The sequence below is a fragment of the Candoia aspera genome, chromosome 4, assembly GCF_035149785.1.
Source record: "Candoia aspera isolate rCanAsp1 chromosome 4, rCanAsp1.hap2, whole genome shotgun sequence".
Taxonomy (NCBI): domain Eukaryota; kingdom Metazoa; phylum Chordata; class Lepidosauria; order Squamata; family Boidae; genus Candoia; species Candoia aspera.
The window spans coordinates 75,121,327-75,144,502 of NC_086156.1; the positions used below are offsets into that span (position 1 = coordinate 75,121,327).

The following is a 23,176-nucleotide window of genomic DNA, read 5'->3' on the forward strand; positions in this document are numbered from 1 at the left end:
GTATTACCTTTTTCCAAAAGATACAGCATGTATCTTCTAAAATAGAATGTACGGACTGAAATACTTCAAGGGGAAAAATTGGTACAACTTGGGAATTGCAAGAAAATGAGGATTAGTAGAAAAGAGCATATTGGAGATTGTTAAGGTATCCCTTAAAGCTGGAAGACTAACTTGAGAATGAGTGGCTAACAGTTGATTCAAAAAGTTCTAGTATTTAATGGGCAGATCTTCAGTGCTGATTATAACACTCTCTCTCAATGTAACGAATTGAGAACTGGCAATTATGACCATATGGTTAGACTTGCATAGCACATGTATTTTCAATTTTTTTCGAATTTCTTTCTTACACTGAAAGCCATTCATGAACCCAACCCTGATACTTTGCATCCAAAACCTAGCCTAGTCATGTATTTATCTTAATTCACTTCTGTACTGTGGTTTAAACTACATCAAGTAAAGAGAATGGCATTATGAAAAAAAAATGCATCATTTTTTTTAGAACTGAAAAGTGGGAAACATCTATTGATTATAATCTGAATTATAAAAACGAAAAGATGCAACAGACCAAACTACCATTTCAGAAGTTTTGGGTTTTAACATTGCTTTACTTTCTGAAATTTCAATAGATGATCCTTAAAGCATAGTTAATTTTTCCTCAATTCCCTCCCCACCCCCAAGTCCTTGTAGAGTAGAAAAAGCATCAGATCTCCGAAGAAAATCCTGAAGTCACCACAGCCGCTTCTCACTTTACTGACTTTTGTTACATCAGTTAATTGCTGCTCTTTCACTTGTTTGGAAAAGAAGTTTGCGTATCTCAGAACAGAGGGGACAGGATGAGTTCAGTATACCTGTGCTAGCTAAATGACACCATTCTCCTAAAAATAAAACTCTTCAAATCTCCTTTGGCTATCCAAGAGGGCAAACTGTAGCCACAAAGGCACTGAACCTTTAAATACTGGAAACTTTCCCCACATCTAACTTCATAGCTCACATTTGTCTTTACTACCTCGAGGACCAGAATTTACATGGGTGTATGTGTGCATGCACACTAATGCATTTGTGTCTGTTTAGGATGCATATCCTCTTGTGTGTGGCAAACACATCTGTAAGGTGAGGGTCTTTAACAGGCAATCCAAATCACTTATTTCGGATGTGGATTAAGTCTCCCTTGAGCGATGAGACTGTTAAAAGAAATGTGCTGTAGGATTTGTTCTGCTTGCACATCCAAAGAGACAATTCCTTTGCTCACTTGTTTGCCAAGAGATTTCAAGTCCATTTATATTCACCAAGTGACAATAGCCAACCTCTGCCTATCTGATACTTGGACAAGGGTAGGAAGACATGGTCTTCAGGAAGATTCATGCACTGGTACTTCTTAAAAGAAACAAAACCATTTTCCCTGAGTCTGCAACAGTATCCAGAGACGGAAGCAGCAAGGAAAACTTGGTCTGGAAACAATCACACCCCTTTGTGAGGTGTCCACACGTTAACCAAAGGAAAAATCAAGAATGAATGGTGGTGGCTTATCAGAGAGACAGAATTTGTCCCACCACCCCCATGCCCCACTTTTGGCCACAAGGGTTGACAGGATTGAAAATTTCAGCCCCTTTTTTCGGGGTGGGGGCTGGGAATAAGGGGTGGAATACGTCTTAAGTCTAATTTGTCGTTTAACCCCTTCCCAGGGAAGTGTTCAATCATACCTCCTATAGTCCCAGGCAGGATCCCTAAACCAATTAAGATGGCCTGCTGTTTTAAATCATATTTAACTGGTGGTTGACTTTAAAAATGTGAAAACATTATTAGAGCAGGAAGTTTTCCAATAAAAAAGGAAGCAAAAAACATGAATAGAAATAAAAGATCTCTTAAAAATTAACCTGTCCAATTAATAGTAGGATACAATAAACGAGTTCCCACTTTGAAGACAATAACCATTAATAATGTTTTTCAAATGTACTGGCCTGTTTGGAGTTGGTTTAGTATCTTATTCACAAATCTTAGCCTTTTATGTTCTCCACCCTTTGTTTTTACCTGAGGTAACTGAAATCTAAGACTGGAAATCTTTCACTTCTGTTATCACTTAACTTCGTTTTATTGTAATGCCTAGATACAAAATATAACTTCACCTATGATTTAGGAAAACAAGCTAGGATTGCTATTTGTGATTTATACTCTTAGCTAGTTTCTCCTAAATCATAGCCTAATTTACAGAATTTCCAGACATATTTAAAAGCATGTTAAAGAAAGAGGGGATGGGGGTGGGAAGAGAGAACTTGTGTGCCAGCTGCCTGAATTGGTCTTTTCCTGACACCACACTCCTGTCCAGAGTTGAATGAAAATTCAGCTTAACATGTTTAAGACATGTTGGAAAAAAGCATACATCTGCATTTCTCTTATACACAGTCTCACACAAATCATTCTTCCTCAAGATCTTAAACTACTGGACGCTGCTTTGGGTAAAAGAGACGTGAAGAGCTTAATGTTAAAGAGAGAACGTTTCGTTGTAAAAAAAGATGGTTGTCTTACTTGGTTTATAAAATTTTTTTTAAAAAATGCTAATGACACATATGATCCCCACAACCAACCACCCCTCCCAAAGACAGTCAACAAAATGCCCCATTTTGGTACAATTATTGGTCACTTCATTGTAAAAAAAAATATATATATTAACAACAACATCAACCCAAAGGGGTCTGGCTACTACGGTCTTTGTCCAAATGCTGGTCAGAAAAATCACAGAAAAGTCCACTTCCAGCAAAATAAAGTCCGTCACTTGGAGTTCTTGAAATTCTCTCCTTCTTCAACAGTATGCCAGACATTCCCCCTTTGCAAAAACATAAAAAATAATAAAAAAAATCCTGTTCTTCAGTCCCTCTTCTATCCCTTGACCCTTGCAACACACTCACACAAAATATGACCCCCCAACCCCCATTTCCCTCAGCAGGAAACGCTGGATATCCAGTTCGTCACAGGAAATAACTAAGTGCAGCCGCAGCCATTTTGTTCTCTCTCTCTTTTGTCAAAGTGTGAAAGATCAAGACTATACAAGATTGTCCATTTTGAGGAGAGATCGGGCTCACTGGCAAAGTCCACAACTTCCCACAGCTCGTGCTGTTTCAGAACCCATCTCTCCATGGCTGTTTGCTGGGGTTGATGGAGAAAGAGGGGAAAACGTCTCACATTGTCATGTTGTTGTTGTTGTTGTTTAAAAAAGAATTTGTACGAAGTCCCAAGCTGGTGGCTAGAACTGGGGATTGGGAGAGGGATGGAGATGGAGGGGGGGGGAATTAAAGGGGCCTGGATTTTGCAATGACCCTTGTCATCTCTTATAAACAGAGATTTAAGTGGGGGGGGGGAGAGAAAGGAGTACAGAATAAAATTCTCTCCCCACATTACCATCACCCACCAAAAAAGAAAAGGAAAAGGAAAAAGTACACCCCTCCGCTGGTTGTCAGCTACTGTGTACCTTGCCCCCTGCTCCTCTCCCCCACAGCCACACATCGAGGTCTGTGAAGAAAGGAAGTTAATTAAACCACAGTGATTTTCCCCCCCTCCATTTCCTCCTCATCCCAGCTCTCCAGCTGCAATGTTACTATTATCCGGAAAAACAAAACCGAATAAAGTACAGCAAGAAAGGTGGCAAGAAGAAAGACAATTCAATTGGAGTCCGAATCGGAAGAGTCTCCTGAGGAGGATGAGGAACTGCTGCTGCCTTCCGATTCATTGTCCTCATCATCGTCATCATCCTCTTCGTCATCCTCTTCTTCATTCTGAGAAAAGAAGAGGCGAGTTACAGAGCAAGTTGAGGGGTGGTTGCGGGGGAGGTGGGAGCAGAACAGGAAATGCACTTCCTGTAAATCTGACAGATGGAGGAGTGTGAGTGCAGAACCCCGGTTTTTAAGAATCTCAGGATCTATTCACCCTTTTAGAAGACTGTTAGCTTGTGGGATACAGACTGACAACCCACAGCTGAAATGTGGTAAAAACCAAGGCCTGTACTGTCTACAATTCTCTTCCCTTACTTTGCTGTCCTTGTTCTGTTGCTGTTAAAACACAGCCAGAAGGATCTTCTAGATCCTGAGAGGGCTTGCAACCACTGTGACTCCAGGCTGAATTAGAGTGGGGGGGGAGGACTGTTGTTTCTCTGCTGCTATTATTAGTATGGAAGTAGCAGTCTTGACTGATGGAGGTTAGGGGAGAGGAACAGCAAAATTGTCCGTTCACTGAACCTGTGCCTGTCATATCTCTACTGCTCAGAAAAAAAAGCCTCATTGTGTCAATTAAGAAACTTGTCCAATTTTTGTAATTTTACACTTGGTAAAATACAGCTGCTCATTTTTTCAGTGAGTACATAAACCAATGCAAATGTCGTGACATCTGGCTTCCATGTGGCTAATTTTAGATGAGCAGGGGACAAGCTATTGCTGCTCAGTAATGAGGGAAAAACCTTCTTCTCCAGCTCACAAGCACCCTTATTTAAGACCACTTTACAAACATTACCCCAAATCCACAATATGAAGTACTTCAGTTCATACAGTTCTATCACTGTTATTCTGATAACTATTGGTAATGGGGCCCACTCATTAAAGTTGAGTTGAGTAAGCAATCACTGTTGCTAAAACTTGCCATTCTTACAATTAGTTTGCATAAAAGTTGTGAAGTGGCTGTGTTCTCAACTTCATCATAAGAGAGATAAAGTTGTTATTGAGTATTTATCTGGAAAGCGTCTTTCAAAAAAATAAACCAGGTTATATTAAAAATATCCTTAATTTGCCTTAACTGTGGCTTTCTGGAATATTTCAGTTAGAAAGACAGCTGTCACTTAGAGGAGCTTAAAAGAAATCCCCATTGCTTAGATGTTTTGCTGGAAATAGGAAACTGCTGTATCCTGAGGGAAGGAACCATGTTGAGGGATTTTGGAGGAGCTTAGATTGTCAAAAGCTCTTGCGGGTAAGCAGAGCCTTACCTCCTCCCCATCTTCACTCTCCTCTTCACTACTTGAATCTGAAGAATCTCCTCCGTCCTCAGAGGAATCACCGTTGTCATCCTCATCCTCATCCTCCTCATCCTCCTCTTCATCTTCTTCATCGTCTTCGTCCTCTTCCTCAGACTCCTGTGGATGTAGAGAAGTAGATTTAAAACAAACACGTTTTCAGCTGAAGGGCAGGTACTCATGAGGACGACAATGCATGAAATCTAAAGCAGCCAAACATTTCCGTTTCTAAGAAAATAATGCCTTAGTGCACACAGGTGCTCATGGAGGCGCTAATGTGGTTCAGGGCCTTAAATGAAACAGAATGCATGGTTAGTGTGCAGGAAAGGGAAAGCAAATCCCTTCTCCAAAGGACTGTGATGAACACGTGGCTTTCCAGATTACAATTTCTGTAATTCTCAACAGCTGACCAAGATGCCTAGAGTTACTGGTCAATATAGGGAGAGCCATAACTTTCTCATTACTGCTGTAATGGGAGTAATATTACAACAAAAAGTTGTTTTTAAAGTTCCCCTCAGTTAAATTTAACTGATTCAGCTCCAGCTTATTTGATTCAAGTAAGTATGCAAACATTCCAAGATGCTTACCAAATATCATCGTTCTATGGCTGCAACAGAGAACAATTTTTATCCATCCATCCACCTTTATTATTTTTATAAGTAACTCAAGGCAGCGAACATACCTAACACTCCTTCCACCTCCTATTTTCCCCACAACCACCACCCTGTGAGGTGAGTTGGGCTGAGAGTGTGTGACTGGCTCAAGGACACCCAGCCGGCTTTCACGCCTAAGGTGACACTAGAACTCACAGTCTCCTGGTTTCTAGCCCGGAGCCTTAACCACTAGATCACACTGGCTCTTCCTTTATTACTGATTGGCAGGAAGAGAGCTATTGGTAAATGTATTAATGCTGCAATAATAAGATCCAAAATGGGAAAGGTGCTTTAGATCTGGTGTGCTATACCTTTTCTTGGGCTTGCATAATAGTTGCCTTATCCCAAGAAAATACTGGTTTTCGTTACAGAGGTAGCAAATGGGTATGACCATGTGCCACAGGCCTATCACTGTCTCCTTAATTGAAACATTTGTTTTCCTGGGGCTGCACAGCTGCCTTGCAAGCTCAGGAGAAGACACAGCCTCTTTAAAGAGCTGCCAACAGGTGCAGCAAGCACTCCTCCAGATCTGAAGTGCTGCTCCCACTTCGGATTTTAATACTGCACACTTCCAAAAGACTCTCTCTCTTCTGAAGAGAAAAGGTAAAAAGGAAGTTCAGCTTGGGCCCTACTACTATCTAGAAGATCCATCAGCTGCAGAGACAGTGTTCTGCTCTCATTCCTGCTGAAAAACAAACAAACGATCAATTATCGGGTACAGAGTTTCTGGATTTTACAGTATTTCCAGGATTCAGTTACTATTTTGAAATATCAGCTGACCCCAGGAATAACATTGTCTGTTTGGAATTTTTCACCAGGCAATAGCTGTGCAACAAAGAAGTGGCACTGTTAAGATACTTACCGATTTGGACTGCATTGAAGGTTTCATTTTTGGGTTTGGGCCTCGCATCTTCCCCATGTTCTTGCGTTTCTGATGAGACAGGGGGGTAGATAGAGGTGGCAAGAGAGAAAATCAACATGGGAAATGGCTGCATTCCTTTCCACAAATCAGAGTCTGACGGAGGCACAATTTCCCTTGCCTACATCTTTCACCCTTACTGAATTACAGCCTGTGGCCCTCAACCATACCCCTGAACAAATGGCACCGTGGAATGCCAACATGGGTAAAATGAGAAGGCCGTGAAGACAAAACTAACTTGACCCTTCCACCCAACGATTATTTACAGCTAGAGAATTCTCCCTAATCTCCAATAGTCTAACGTTCATCCTTTACTGCACGGGTGGACAACTTTTTGGTGGCAAAGTTATTTTTAGTACTTTGGGGGCAGACTAAGGGCAAAGTGAGTGGGATTGCTTTTGGTGTAGAGGGATTTTGGTGGTTTTCTTTGCTTTTTAGCAGAGTGATGTGTCTACTTTGGGTGTATCTTACAGCTTTTATCCGTTTCTCTGCCCCAAATGGCATGGAATTGTACCACCAGATTTCAGCAGTAAGGGCCAGAGGGGGTTGATAAGAGTCACGAAAAGAGAACCTGAAGGCCACAAGTTGCCCACTCCTGACATACCACTACCACCGATTTCCACTGAACTTCATTTTAAATACCTGGAAATTGACCACACATCTGCTCCTTTCATTTCGGTTAGCAACCCAGCAATTTCTAAACAGTTGTACCCAGACCACATTTTCTTACATTGAAAAACTCTGTAGTTTTTTCAAACTCCTATTCTGCCCTAATGTAGTAGCCCATGGTGAACATCCAGGTGAAAGGCAGCCAGCAAATATACTACTAACCTAGTCTTTCCCAACTTGACTGCATTTCTGCTGATGACGGAAATTGTTCGCTATCATCTCTAGAAGGTATCAGTTTGGAGAAGAGTAACTAAGCGTATATATGGCTGGAATGCCCGGAGAACTTAATTAATTAATTAATTTATTTTTCGAATTTTATTACCGCCCATCTCCCCCAAAAGAGGGACTCTGGGCGGCTTAATTTATTTGTTGTCCAGCAAGACTTCATCTTTATCTTCAGCATGAATGTTCAGTGCTGAAGAAAAGGCATTATGTTCTAATTTCAGTTTCACTGCCAGCCCCTGAGCACACATAACTTGGGACTACAGAGTAGGAAGTGGATGAAGGTGCATGGTCCACCTACCACAACCCTGTCACCACTCTGTGTGTTCTGGTGCGCAGTTAGTAGCCACTTCAGTATTGCTATCCCTACCAACAGCATGTCACGAACTCAAAACTCAACTCTGAAAACATTCACCTCCTCACGTTCCAGTGTATCAAGATCCTACCGCACAACATGGACCCTGAAATGCCTGGCAGGCAAATGCCACTCTCCTTTCAGAGCTACAGCCCCTTCTAAGCTATGTTCCATTTCAAGCATAAAGCTCAAGAAACATCCTTTTCAGCCCAACAGATATGCAATCTCTCTCCACAAATACTTGCAAGACACTAACACTGGAGGTATGCTCTTTGTAGGCAGCTCTCTCTTGCGGTGACAAGCTCTGTAGAGAAAATAGATGGGAAATGGAAAACCAAGATTAAAAGCTGATCAGTGAAGTAGGACAGCTGAGGACTGAGGAGATGTGAGAAATCTGAGGTCACGAAGGACCCACAACTGTGAGGTTACTGATAAAGGAGAACAGTATTTCATATAGAAGCTAGAAGGGAGGACTTCACTTAAATTCTCAGTGGCCTTTTTATTGTTACCTTGGGAATTATGAAGGAGCTGTTACCTGCCCTCCTCCCTTCCCCAATTCACAGCTCACCTTGAGCCACATATCCAGGTGCACTTTGTACTGTTTCTGCTGTTCTTCAGCCAACTTTTTGTACTGATCCTTTTGGTTCTGAGAGATCCGTTGCCAGCGGCTTCCAATCTCCACCATCCGCTCCTTCAGAGGAAGGTGGTTGAGCTCACCATTTGAAAGCAGCTCCTGAGAAAATTTCTGATATCCATTCCTGATACACACAAGTTAAGGAAATTGTCTATTACTCTAACTTCTCTTCCAATTCAGCGGAGCAGTGCTATTCAGAACAGGTAATTCATTCCAACAATTTCATATATGGGAATTAATGTTGGGAGGTATTTCTGGCTATCGCTCTCTAGATTCGTTAATGTTATCAGAGGTAGGGCTTTGTAGATGAAACAATGAAGCCATATGGATAATTAGTGGCTGGGATCACTGTTATAATTAATGGTAAGCTTAGTTCCAACTACACATCTGTTTATTATCTGCCCCATTCCCTGGCACTTAAGGTTGTAACCTTCAATGATACGATTCCCACAAGAGAAATCTGCAAAAAATCCCCATGTGCCCACCTCCCACAACTTACGTGCCTCCTCCTCATGGACTCTCCAGCAAAGTCTCTTTTCCCACCCAGCTTAAAGAGAAACCCGAAAAAGCAACAAGAAGGCAAAATGAGAAGCAACAGTATTCTTTCACAATTTCCAGACTCCTGTTTAAATAAGATTTTTTCTTCTGTCTCATGAAAGAAACCGAGAAGTTTCATGAGATCACAGTTCTAATTTTGCTTTACTAAATTTTTGTGAAGTTATGCCCTTTTATTCTGCTGTTTGGCTGGGCTGCATGAGAGTATGTGCAGGGGTGGGGTAGTGTGTATGCATACAGTGTATCTTAACTTTAGGATGATTTTAGCCTTTTAAGGTTTTTTTTTAAAAAGTTGTTTTGGAAAAACTCTTCGAGAAGTTTACTGAAGAGCATCCTGTGTACCTTGTAAATAAAACAAAACAAAGGGAAAAAGCTTACTCCACCCCCAAACGTGACATCTACAAGTACTAATCAGCCAAGCCATAAAGGTAGTTCTGAAATCAAACACACAGCCCCACATTTCTGCATTCGAATAAGCTAACACTTACATGGGGGGTTTCTTCGGCTCACCCTGGAATTTCATCTTCTTGGAGGCATTTGTTGAACATGGCGGTGCCCTCATCTCACTCAGTTCTCGCTACAAAAAGGAAGAGGAGGGTAAAAGGCTGCCCTCTTCTATTTCCCTAAGGGCATTTGAGTTTTCAGCGAGGAAGGAGCAGTTAGGTCTGCTCAACAACCATGAAGTCTAGAAACCTTTAAAACACAGTATTATAAATTAAAATTCTGTGCCAAGTAAACACTTAATTTGACACTTTGGGTAGGCAATGCCTAATCTTATTCAGCCATTTCAACAGCCTGTGAAATGTCAACAGGAATGATACTTTCAATGTATTTTCAAGCGTATTTCCTGCAGCTAGAAACCTGATTTTTGTTTTTAAAATGAAGACAGAGAATCTCATTCTACGCCTGATTTATTTACTAAATTGGTAAGGCGGCTCAACTCCACAAAAACTCTGGGCAGAGTACAATAATAAATTCCTCGCTAAAAATGATACAAATCAAAAACCACAGGTGTCTAGGACACAGATGATCCATTCTAAAAACTATACAGTACACAGGATCTGTCACCCAGTCTAATCTGAAACCTGGGGGAAGAGTCTGGTTTCAAGGGCTCTTTTAAACAAGGTCAGGGTGGGGGCCAGACAGATCTCAGAGGGAATGTGGTTCCAGAGGGCCTGTTTCCTGGGTTCCATCATGTATCACTGATTAACGGATGGGATATGGAGCATCCCAACTCTGCCCAGTTTCCTATATCCCTAAAGAAATGACACCCACACACACGCTTGCTCTAATACCGTATAATTAATGCCAACCTCGTATCGTTTTTGATCTTCTGCTGCTTTCTTGATCCACATAAGCTTCTCTTTTTTCTCCATATTATTCCAGGTAGCTTCCATGGCTTTTAGCGCTTTCCCCCTGTCATTCTGAGATAAAAGGAAGCGTGTTATCAGACCTTACGGACTCCATGAACCGCAGAACCGTTCCAAAGGTGCGCTTCCAACCATCTCAAAGAGACAGAAAGTGGTCCTGTCTCTTTTTCAGACTTGCATTCTGTCGGTCTTATATTCTACGTTATGTGTCTGAATCATATCTTGAACAATTACTAGTTAATAAAAAAAGGGGGAGAGAGAGACAGAAAGTGGAATGCGTGTGTCTTTCCTTCCACAGTACCCACATACTCACTTAGTGCATTCGCATCCTTCTCCCACCTCCTTCCCTGGCTTAACCACTTGTCTTCTTCTCTGTGCTACCTCTCCACCTTCCATTTAAGCAGCCCCCTCCACCCTTTCCTCCCAGCAAGTTCTTCCTGGTATTTATGAGGCACCTGACAATAATTACCTACCTCGGAGCAGCTGTCAGAAGCAGGAAAATGTGTAAGTATGTGTATGCGCGCGTGAAGCTAGAATTGGAAACCGGGAAAGACGAGCGTAATATAGAGGGAGGCACCCATGCTCTGTAGCTTTGCTGTGCAGTGGGCTCATCAGGCCAGGGGCATTCAGGCCGTTTCCTCTGAAAAGGTGACGGGTTGTTTGTGTCTCTGAACCACAGTACCACTTTCCAAATTGCTGGTACCAAGATATAACACAGTAACAGAATCATTCCTGAGCACCATCAATATGGGGGCTGTTGTGAGCTTGGAACATTTCTGTTCAGACTGGAACCCCTGCCTCAAATTTAAAATAGTGTTTCAAGCTCGCAAAAGGGCATTTCCAATGTGAAATGTTTAAAATTCAGAATGTTTTGCACACTCCTATTGAATACATAACATCAAATGACTGCCAAATTGTACAGAAACTCCAGTCTAAGCAAGCACTGTTCCTGACTTAAAATGCCCAATTCAGAACGCAGTGCTCAATCTGTGTGGCTGAAGAGAGACCTAGTTGAGAAACGCCACCCTTTTGCAGTAGCTAAATAGGACTAATAGTTTATATATGGGCTCCCTCAAAGGTCCCAACAAATAGTAGCACCTAATTGATCTAGACCAGTGTTTGTCAACCTCAGCATGGCTGCCTGGGGAATTCTGGGAGATGAAGTCCACACATCTTAAAAGCTGTTGAGGTTGAGAAACACAGGTCTAGACTGATCTCAAAAAAATTGAGCAGAGTCAGAGCTGATAATGTCTTGGAAGGGAGACTTGGAGGAAATCTCAATGTTATGAAGATGTTTACTATTATGCCTGTCCTTTTCTCACTTTACCTTAAAGCGGGCAAGATAATCGCCAATAACACTTTGCTGCCAGATCTCCTCGGCAGTCTTGGGTGACTCAGGAAGTTTGCCACGATCTTCCTTGTCGGAACCATGTTTTTTCTCTGTCTGAGCTTTCAGGGCAGCCTCACGAGCCTTATACTTGGCCTACATGAGGAAAGAGCAAGGATGGTAAAAATCTGTGAGTTAATCAATGTTTACTGGCTAGCCAAAAAGAAAAAAACAAGTTGGCTGACTGAAACCCCATGTAATTAAGCTCTGAAAAAAGTGTTTTACAGAACCCTGGGATTAAGTAGTTTAAGGAGTTCCAAAAGGAGAAAATCAGCAGATGATTTGGTTCATTCACCATGGCTAACCATCCCTGCAAGATATTGCTACACTGGGAATGTTCACAGCACACACTTCATTTACACCAAGCAGCACTGGGGCCTAAACGACTTGCCTAATTTCTTTATATAAACTATGTTTTAACCCAATAATAAGAGTCAGTTTGGTGTAGTGGTTAAGGCATCAGGCTAGAAATCAGGAGACCGTGAATTCTAGTCCTGCCTTGGGCACAAAGCCAGCTGGGTTATTTTGGGCCAGTCACTTTCTCTTAGCCCTAGGAAGGAGGCAATGGCAAACCACTCCCGAAAAACCTGCCAAGAAAACTGCAGGGACTTGTCCAGGCAGTCTCCGAGAATTGGACACAATTGAATGGATAACGCCCCCCCCCCCATGCCTAAAAATCATCTGATACAACCCGGTCTATGGAAGATAATTTAATACAGATATAGTTCTACAAAGTTAGGTAAACACTAGTGCTCTATTCAAATTGAGAATATTTTGCTTGCCCAAGGCTGCCAACAGCACTAACAAAAAATACATTCTCCCGAAGACAACAACAGCAACAACTCTTCTGGAGAGGCAGTTGGGAAAAAAGAATGATGAATCTTTTCTTTTCTGATCCAGTAAAGAAGATTTTAAGGAAGAGAATCTTTAAAAAAAATGCTAAGCAGGCTTATTGTGAAGAAAATTGCTGGCTTCCAACACCATGACTTTCAAGAATGCCTCTAAAATTACTGTGGTAGTTTTGTGAGGGTGCCTGCAACATGCTTTCCAAATTAAAAATGCAACCATGTGCTTTAAAAAGGACAGCTGGATGGAGTCTTGAATTATGTAGCCCATGCATTAAAACACACACACACACACACAATTATATATCTACAAATATTTCTATGGAATTAAAATTCTGCAAGGAAAACAACATAAGCAAAAGCCATTCTCATCTTTTTTACTTAAATAACCTATTATAAATAATTGATGAGGCCCTCACTTAAAATCCTCTGTGGGAAAAGAGATTACCTACAGGACACAAATACCTTCTATGTATGGAGTTTTGCTCCCCCGCCTCCCAATCCTCCTGAACATGTCCAAGAAAAATTGTCTGGGATGTAAGAATGTTTTACTTTAAATACTTAAAAAAACAATAATTATTAATGTATGTTAATAGCTTTATGAATGCATTTCATGTTTTGTTGTTTTTCTAGCAATTCAATACAGCATAAGTTTCAAAACATGTAACTGTGAACCTTGCTACTTCTTTTCATTTGCTAAAAAGGTAAAAGATGTAGCTAAATCTGGATTTCAGTGAGAGAGGAATTTAGATTTATCACTGTATTACTTATAAGAAGATAGACAGATGTTCTGTTTTGTTTTGAAGCAGATTCATTTTTTTTCTTTGTTAAGCACTGAAAGTTTAACTTCAAGAAAAACACTCCTGATCGCTATCTCCTGAAGAATATCTTTCTAAACATCTTTCTACTTTTAAATAGTTTCAAACCTGGAAATGTGTTAATAGCAAGACAGGAAGCAGCAGCTTTTATTTAAATACTTCTACCTAGAAAGACAATGCTAACTTAAATGGACACATGCTTTTATTCTTCCTAGGGAAAGCTATTATCTATGCTTTTTAAGTAGTAAGCCACCCAGCGTCTCGTGGAGTCAGACGGCCTCTAAATTGTAAAATTAAATTAAATTAAAGTTATTTTAGAAGGCAGAGATTATCAGAACTGCAGACCTGAAGTCATATTCTTTCTCTTCTGGAAAGTGTCTCTCCTGCATGACAAAAAACAGCTGCACGAAGGTTCAAAACCCCCACTGCAAGAAAAAGATGCCCTCACTCAATTTTCTGGTATGCAGGAAAGGGACTTATTTTGTGTGGCTCCAAAACTAGGGAAGTTACTCCCCAAGGAGAGCATTCCCCCACCCCAGTATTTTAGAAAAATGCAAAAATCTACTTCTTCGTTAAGGTTTTAACTGATTTTAATGCTACTGCTTTTAGTTGTTCTGTTTTACTATCATGTTTTTTGCTTTGATCGTTGTAAGCCTCCTTGAGTGCTTCTATAAAGCAAAACAGTCAGCTATAAATTAAATAATTAAACAACAGATTATATACATAATAGAGATGTGGCTAGACTGATCAGAATCCAGCTTCCTAGAGAATTCAAAATTTCATTTAGTTTCTTTCCTTTCTTTCCCAACATGCTTCTAGGCCTCAGGGTTACAAAGGCAATTTCAGTTAATGAAGCCTACAAGTGATGTGTTTTGGCAAATCTATTCTTATGCTCTCTTCCCACCAATATCCTCCCCCTAAAATGACATGGATTTTGCAAAAAAAAAAAAAAAAAAAAAGGACAAATACAGGAATCCTTTTGGTGGTGATAGCCAGTTCACTGTGCTTACTTACTGCTTACAAGATCAGTAAACATGAGCAACTAAAACTAGCTAACAAAATTTAAAATCAGCAATTCAATTTATGAGAGACCGTTTGGTGTAGTGGTTAAGGCATCAGGCTACAAACTGGGAGACTGTGAGTTCTAGTTTGGCCTTAGGCACAAAGCCAGCTGGGTAACCTTGGGCCAGTCACTCTCTCTCAGCCCTAAGAAGGTGGCAATGGCAAACCACTTTTGAAATCTTGCCAAGAAAACTGCAGGGACTCATCCAGGCAGTTGCCAGGAGTCAACACTGACTCAAAAGCATGACTGACAGACAGATAATGCTCTGGAGCATAAAGAAAGCAAATAAAAATCTTCCTACTGCTCACTAGGGACTTCCTTGTGCAAAGATGCTCTTCAGCTTAAGAATGGGTGCTACAGACCATAAATGTCCACTGTTAAGATGTAGTTTGATAAAACAACCCTGTCTTTACCCCTAATCAGCCTCTGATGCATGTACCTGAAACTCACCAACTGTCTTATCCCTCTCAAACCCAACTTTCTAACTGGGAATCAAGGTGCGTGTATAATTCCCCCAAAGTCCCACACATTCTCCTTCTCAGGCTTCTAAACCAAGCCTCAAGACCTCTCCACGTCATAGTCTTAGATGTCCTGGGAAATGGCGATTACTGAAGAATACCTAACAGGGCTCTGATTGGGCCCATTTTTGTACCACGAAGGTACTGTCGAGGTCTGGCTCCACATACAACACCCAACTAGGGAAGAAAAATAAGAGAGGCAACGCAAGATGGAATGGTAGGAGCGCCCAGACTGTGACGGAGCTGCTTGGTGCTGATGGCTCTGGAAAATCCCAGAACCTACTGCAGGTTTCTAGCAGGTATTTTTCCTTTTCCTATTTTTTTAAGGGTGAGGGAGAGGGTCAAGATCCTGGTTTCATCTAAGTCAACAGAAAAAAATCCATGTGACTGAGATATCCAGGAATACATGCTCCCCCACACCTCCCCCCCAAAAGATGGTTAGGAGAATGTGCATTATTGATTAGACAACCTTTTTTTTCTCTGAAAGGTCATTCCACATCCGCGCCAGCAACCGGGCCAGTTCACTCTCCGACAGTTCGGGTCGCTCCTCCTGCAGCTGCTTGCGTTTCTCCTCCGAGAAGATAAACATAGCAGAAACGGGCCGTTTGGGTTTCTCAGAACCTCCCTGTTAAAGAGCACAAAGGGACTCGTGGTTGTGGATCTTTGCGTTTATCTTTTCTGTTTGTTTGTTTCTTTGTTTAAAAGCATTATGGAAAAAGCAAATAAAAAATAGTAAAAGGGAAAGTTTAAGTTCAGGTCTGCAAACCTCAGCTACTAGATTAATCAACTAGCATCTTACTTCATGAGTCAACAGGGGAAGCCATTCATACCAGTGAGATCACATTTCAATTGGTAGGGCTGTTAAGTTATAGCAATTTTTGTTCAGCTGTCTTAATGCAATGAAAAGTGGAAGAAAAAGAAAAAAAAAGCTCTCCAAAGATGTGTATTTAAATATAACAATGAAATTGGTAACTTATTAAAAATAGGTCAATTATTTCACACATCCAGTATCTCAAAAAGGCTTCTGTTAAGGCTTTTGAGCATATATGAGTTTATTTTAACTGATTAACAGTTACTAGGTTAAAATGCAGATGAGTAAGCTTTCTCCAAGTCTGCTGGACTGTTTGGGGGACGGTGGTGTCATATTTAGTAATAAAATTTCTAAAGCGAGTCCAGCAGCCATTTCGAATGAAGTCTTGAGGCTGGTTTAAAGGTCAGATTCATCCCACTGCTTCAATGTAAAAATGCACCAATATCCACAATATGTCCTTGCTCCTACCCCTGAAGTGGGTGTGTCACCCACCTTGCTGGCATCTGGTGATGACTTCTTAGAGGCAGGGCTGGTGGCACCTTTCTTGTTTATTCCCAGCATTTTTTCCTCTCCCAAAACCCTCTGTTGTTCTTCTTCAGGCAGGCTCTAAACAATAATAGCAATCTTTTTAAGAAGGTTATAGAGTCAAGATACTGGGGCATTTGCAATTTTCTCTATCTAGCAAATAAAGCTATATGTGATTTGGCAACCTTTTCAGCATCAACAGAAATCTCCATGGCTGCAGATTCATTTTCTTCTGAGAAGCATAGCTTCCCAAGAAGGTACTACAGTAGTAGTACAGGTAGTCCTTGTTTAGCAACTGCCTTGGATAGCGACCATTTAGTTATGATGGTGATGAAAAAAATAAATTTGCAACCAATGCCTGCATTTACGACCTTCGCAGGTCTATAAAGCAAAGGAAAGCTAAAGTAAGCACACTAGCGGTTTCACTTAGTGACCACTTCACTTAAAGACCAAGTTGCCAGTCCCAATTGTGGTCACTAAACAAGGATTTACCTGTACAGCATCTGCATTGTCTTTATCTTTTATCTGTTCTCCCCTGCCCAGGAATAAGGAATCCCCCGCTGAAAACCACTGAAAAACTCAGATCTCATAAAGTATGCTAGAGAGACAGAAGGAATGTATCCAGTCTTGTTTATACTACCCACATTTTCCAAGATGCTTTATATGACTGAGGTTCCAACATGCAGAAGAAATTTGTCCAGGATTTCTTTTCTAGAAACCCAGCGTGATCCATGCAAATCACACAGACTGGCATGTAACACATGGAGACTGCTAGAATGCATCTTGAAATATTTATCAGCTCAAATATTGTGCAGAAATAAAATTGGACATAAACACAACCACAGTTCATTATAAACTCGTTTCTGCCTGCTAAGAAAAGAGAATTCAGTTTTGGCCAGAGGAGGTTCGAGCTTTGTCACTACAGTACCATAACAACCTTGCAGGGTTTGAGAAAACGGTAGATCGTTCTCCCCTCCTGCGCCAAATTAAAATCAGTGAACTGTTGTAGTGGTTACGGTCCAACCAATGTCAAGTTTTTTTCAAGTTCAATTCATTTTAATTGGAGATGGTTAAACATGTGTATCAGTGTGCTCTGGATCATGCTCACCTCCAGGAAACGCAAAAGCTCAATTTCATAATCTTTCTTTTTCTACAAATGCAAGAAGACAAAATTAGTTTCTTGAGTATGCTAAATGGTTCCCATCCCTCTTTCCTCCCCCCATCCCTGATTTGTCTCTAAACCACCTGATTCTTACAAGTTTGTAAGAAATTGATTTCTAGAGATTCTAATAAATTACTGGACTTGGGACGAAGTATTTAACTGGGCTAAAATAGTAGTTCTGAGACACAGCTGTACTTAGAAGCATCAGTAACTGGAAATCCTCAGTAAACACAGCCAGTGGACTCCCCCCACCCACCCCGTTTCTGATTCCAGAGGTAAAAGTTGACAGTATCAAGAATAATTTAGTATTCAGGAAGGAAGAATTCACTCACTTAAAAAGGCCTGCCAAACAAGTTGAAACTAGGGCACTTGAGTTATCATTTTTTTAAGTCAAGGTCAGACAACATGAGGTCCTCCAGATATTCTGGACACATATCAACTGACCCAGCATGGTCGATTGCAATGAACTATAGGAGTTGTAGTCCCAAGCGTTTGTAGGATACTATGTCGCCATCCTATTTTAACATGTTTGAGATGTAAGTATACATGGGGTGGGGGCTATTGCAACATGATATTCTTTAAATCATGAAGCTGGACCTTTTAAGATAGTTTGGCCTTTACTAGTATTTCATTAGTGCTTCTGTATTTGCATCAAATATGTATGGATGAGCTTTAAACATAAGAATTGTAAGAATCAAAGGGAGCCTGGGAAGGCAATTAAGAAACAGGAACATTATAAAAGTAGAGGCTATTGTACCTATTACACTTCTGGTCCTTCCTAATTGTAATAACACTTGTAGGCAAGAGAGCAACCTGATTGTTCTCAGGAGTACTATTGTTATACGCCTGGTTGGTTAATGGCAAGTCTACCTTCACCCCAAACGTGATCCTGGAAGAGTGCAATGATCTGACTAATATCCATCAGATTTCAGCTCCCTTCTCAGCTAGTCCATCCAAAAGTTAGGAAGTTATGAGTGCTTATATTTAGTAATAGGCATTTAAAATAGGATTAAGATTATATAAGCATACCAGCAACAATACGTACCCACCAGCCTTCATACCTCATAAATTAGCTGGGAGGTACTGTAGCTTGGGAGATATCCACAAACATGTGGACTTTGATGTCCAAATGAAGGCAGCCTTGTCCAATATGCTTTGTAATTTCCAAAGCCTCCCTGACAAGTAATGGGCCTGACTCAAATTATGTCCAGCCAGATAAATCTGACAGAATATAAGATAGAAGATTGCCCAAGACTAGAGAATGGTTTATGTGGGCACAACTACCAGTTTCAACTTCCCTGTCATGGTCAGACTACTAATTAATTATATTTTCAGCTGTGAATTACAACTCATCTCTGCAAGTCTGTCTGCCTTGGGAAGCAAAAATATTGCGATAGTTTCCTGGAGTCTCTGGGAGACTTCTTTAAATTTGGCAGACCTACTGAATTCCTTGGAAGATGATCCAATCACTTCTAGAGAATCCCACTCAAACTGTGTATCTCATTAAAAGTCAAGTCCAAGAATACAAGGTGTGGTGGTTATGTTACCAGAAAAGAGAGGGCCAGGTTTTCAACCCTGCTCCTTTTCTCTCTAAAGACACACATATACACAAACACAAAATAGCTGTTTTATGTGTATCAGAGGCAATGCCCCTGCTTTCTTATTTCTGCAAAAATAAAATAGCTATTCTACCATATCAGAGGCAACACTCCTGCTTTTCTTCTTATTTCTGCAAAAAGCAGGTCAGGTGCCCCCCCCAACCTATACTGAGGAATGAAGTGAACTGGCTGGGCTAACAGAGAGCAAAGCCTGATGACAATTAAAAAGGGTAATGTTGCTGCTTGCATTACTGGCTACTGTAACTAGGTAACGATCGTGAGAAAAGTGAGATTTTGATCATTGCACCTACACAATGTTGTCTAATCCAGCCCAGAGAGAGACAGAGAAAGCTTGGCTGGAACACGTTCAACAGACTGTTCCAATTTAAATTTTACAAGTGTAGCACAGACAGAGATGCCCATCGGTATAGATCCAACTGGCTAGGACTGAGATGTGCTTCAGCTTATACCAACTGAAGTTATGGGCCGTCTGCTTGGATGACTGAGTCATCCTCTCTGACATCTGCCCTTCCTGGGCAGTTAAAGTGAGCCAGAATGGGCTGTTCTATCACCACTGCAATTGTTAGTATCATTCACAGAGGATGCAACATGCGACTGCTGTAGGGGTTGGAGGAGATTCTGAAGGCCTAGAATCAGAGTGCACAAGGAAGAATGCAATATATTTCTTACACAATTATTTGCACCAGGTGTCCTCTATCACACTCCTCTGCCTTTTCCTTTCTATCATCCTAAATTGACTTATATTTGAGGTTTTGGTGTGTTTGAGTTTAAACAAGGCACTACTCTCAATTCAGTGTCAATTAAACAAGGCTGAACTGAAGTCTGAGATACTCGTAATTATAAATACATCTGACTGATCAATGCCAGATAGCTATTAGCTGAAGTAAACACATTCTGATAAAGATTACACACTGAAATAGCCCTAAATTAAGCAGCTGGATTCCATTTATAGTCTTATTTATTTAATTCAAGGAAAAAGGGTGGAGAAAATACCCAAGTTTTATGAGGAACCAAAGATGCCTTTATTATGGAGAAGACCAGATTGCCGCTGGGTGAATCTCCTCCTATAGCAGAAGGCAGACACAGAAAGCCAGCCAGCATATTTGCGGTCCTAAGAATCCCCTAGCCCTAGCTGATAAAACGTCCAGTCTTTTTCAGTTTGGGAAAAAAAAAATACTGCTCTGCCTGCTTTTGGAGCACAGTCAACATGTTAAACATGCCTGATGCAGCCCAAGTAGCATGCTCCTGTCCTACAGACAAGATGGAACTTGCAATGACTAACATGCCTGCATTGTTCAGGGAATAATCTGCATCATGGCAGCTTCCTCCATGGGGGTGGGAGTATTTTATTCTCTGAATTTTAGTTGTTTTCCTTTATTTCCTTTTGCTTTGAGAACTCATGTGAACTTCATTTTTCCATATCAATGAATTCACAATGGTTCCAGATTTGAGATTCCTCTCCCCCTTCCTTCCTTCCTTCCTCCCTCCCTCCCTCCCTTTCTTTCTCTCTCTCTCTTAATAACAGCCATCAAAATAAAACACAGCAATTTCTCCAATATTGGGCAGCGTATCTGGAATATTGAGAATTACATTGTATGGCATCTCATAAACATGTCTGTCCATCCACAAAATGGCTGCCACGAGGGACAAAACAGTACAAAACAGCTTAACAAGTGGAATGGAGTCAGGTAGATTTTTGGCCTCACCAAGTGCTCCCTGCCATGTGTTGTTTACCTGCCTTTTTTGTGGGCTCACTTCCAAACCAAGTAGCATCCTGCCACTGTCCTTCATTTTTATTTTCTAAGAATGCCTGTGTGGATCTGTGGGGCCTATATGGGCCTAGAGATTTTCTACAGAATCAGGATGACGACGACAGGGCTGGCACTTTGCTCTATAGCATGTCTGTCTCCCGTTTGTTATTTTTAATTCAAAGAAAATTTATCAAGTAGGGCAGGGGACCGATAAGCACCCATGCCTGTTAATATCACATTAGCCCAGGAATTGGTGAGTCACTAACTCAAATAATTGAATGAGCATTTTACATGTTATATTATTTGTATTACATGTAGCAGCATGTAGTTTATCTGCACCCTGTAGAAACAGATGTTCATTTGCATTTTGGACTTGACTTCCAAAACAGTGAACAGAACTACAATATTGCATTTCTGAAGGTGGGCAAATGTAATTCCCAATCAACGGTGGGATAGCCAACTCCAGTTGAACCAGAAATCAGGAAATTGATTTACTGTTTGTCTCTAGAAAGCGTTTTTAATCCTTGGTCTTCCAGCTGTACTTACCTGATCACATTTTTTGTGGTAGGCATCCTTTTCCTTTTGGGAAAGAAGTTTCCACTGCTGACTGCAGAGTACCATTCGTTCTGTGCTTGGGACATCTTTCATGTTTGCCATCAGCTCAGCACAGTAAAGCGAGTAACTATTCCTAAAATAATAAGTTTCTTTATGGAGTACTGTCCCATTGAGTTAGTGCTGGGTACACTCTATACTAACCAATAGCAACCAAATGCTTGTGATAATTCTGTGCCTCCTGCAATAACCCTTGGAGATAAATTCCCATTTCAGCTACAAATGTTCACTTGAGATGGGAATTCTCACCATTAATTTAAAATAGAGGTGCACAACTTGAGGCCTCAGAACCACAGACAGCCCCCGCAAAAAGATTAATCAGCAAATTAATCAAACGAAAGAACTGCTTTTTTAATTCCATCTTTTGCCTAACCGCACTTCTTAGACTAGAGTTTCTAATACGCCACTCAAACAATGCAGCTCCAAAAATGTTGCACATTTGTCCTAAACTGGGAATGCACACTGTGACTTGAGAGGGACAACTTATGGCTCTCCAGCCCTTCTTCTGTGGCCCCAGAAGCCCCTGACGATAAATGAAGAAAATGGGTGGTGTGATTCTGAAGTAAAAACACCAAAAATTGTTAATAGATGCCCTGATATTGATACAAACCTTCCAAGAAAAATCCAAGGAAAGAGCTCAAAATCCCTCTCCCAAACTCAGGAAAACAAAAACAACTTCCATCTCCAACATCAGCCTACATAGCTACTGCAGTCTGTAGCTGCCTCCCCAACATTCAAGTGCCCCCTTGCACCTCATTTGGAAATCATTTGCCAATCCTGAGAAGGCAAACTTGGAAATAAGCCACTTGTCAACTAATGTTATCCAACCCCACAAGCATCGGCCTAAGAGAGGGAGAAAGAGAGGGAGAAAAAGAAGTATCGGTTTTATACAAGCTTCTTTGCTTGCTTAAAAATCACTACTTTGGGTGAATTTTCACCTTAACCCAAGGGATTGGTTGCTAGGATGCAGGGTTTTTTGAGATGTATTGTTCCCTCTCAGATTTTTACTGAAACTTTGAATCGGATCTACCGCTGAGCGGGAGATGAGAGCTAGACAGCTGCAAATAAGAGCTGGGAATTAACCTGCAGGATCACAGCAGGCAAGTTTTATTCTGACGAGGTATCCTCCAGACGAACTAGGACTGAACTCCCAAAACACCTAGCCAGCACAGCCAAAGAATTTGGGGATGGCAAATTTATTCAAATAGAATCTCACCCTCAGGATAAAGCAGTGGAAGGGAATGAAGATGGATGACCTTAACTAGTCTTCAGCTAACCAGTGTCTTTCAACCTTAACAACTTTAAGAGGTGTGGACTTCAACTCCCAGAATTCGCCAGCCAGTTTGCTGGGAGTTGAAGTCCGTACCTCTTAAAGTTGCTACGGTTGAGAAACACTGAGCTAGACACTAAAAACTAATGCGAGCATATGTACCCCAAATTTCAAAAGGAACAGACGTTTTCTGTCATTGGTGCCTTGGCAAATGCATCCATAATTCTGCTTGCCTGCTCTCTGAATAGCCTTTCAGAAGCCAGCTGGAATGATTTGGGATTTTTAACCTCAAAAGTTTGGAGAACAAAAGTAGGCCAGGAACAGGAGCATCTCCTGCTATGTATTCACCATCCTACACTATGAAAGTGGAAGAAAACAGTCTTCCTTTTAAATACCCAAGTGACTACAGACCAATTTCCCAACCCACA

At 41.0% G+C, this 23,176-nt stretch overlaps 1 protein-coding gene across 4 annotated transcripts in view; it reads right to left on the reverse strand.

The window, feature by feature from the left end:
• Positions 1-2,616: 2,616 nt before the first annotated feature.
• UBTF (upstream binding transcription factor) overlaps positions 2,617-23,176 on the reverse strand; it is a 40,215-nt gene continuing 19,655 nt past the window's right edge. For 3 of the 4 annotated variants that reach the window (XM_063300597.1, XM_063300599.1, XM_063300598.1), the window contains 12 exons: positions 21,413-21,554; positions 17,443-17,484; positions 16,302-16,415; positions 15,468-15,623; positions 11,695-11,850; positions 10,311-10,421; positions 9,486-9,574; positions 8,377-8,566; positions 8,065-8,112; positions 6,506-6,574; positions 4,964-5,110; positions 2,617-3,767 (listed from right to left, as the gene is read on the reverse strand). In XM_063300597.1, the coding sequence (XP_063156667.1) occupies positions 3,654-3,767; positions 4,964-5,110; positions 6,506-6,574; positions 8,065-8,112; positions 8,377-8,566; positions 9,486-9,574; positions 10,311-10,421; positions 11,695-11,850; positions 15,468-15,623; positions 16,302-16,415; positions 17,443-17,484; positions 21,413-21,554 (1,378 nt within the window). In that variant the 3' untranslated portion in view covers positions 2,617-3,653. The remainder of the gene's footprint in view (positions 3,768-4,963; positions 5,111-6,505; positions 6,575-8,064; positions 8,113-8,376; positions 8,567-9,485; positions 9,575-10,310; positions 10,422-11,694; positions 11,851-15,467; positions 15,624-16,301; positions 16,416-17,442; positions 17,485-21,412; positions 21,555-23,176) is intronic. The other variant, XM_063300600.1, reaches the window with a different exon arrangement.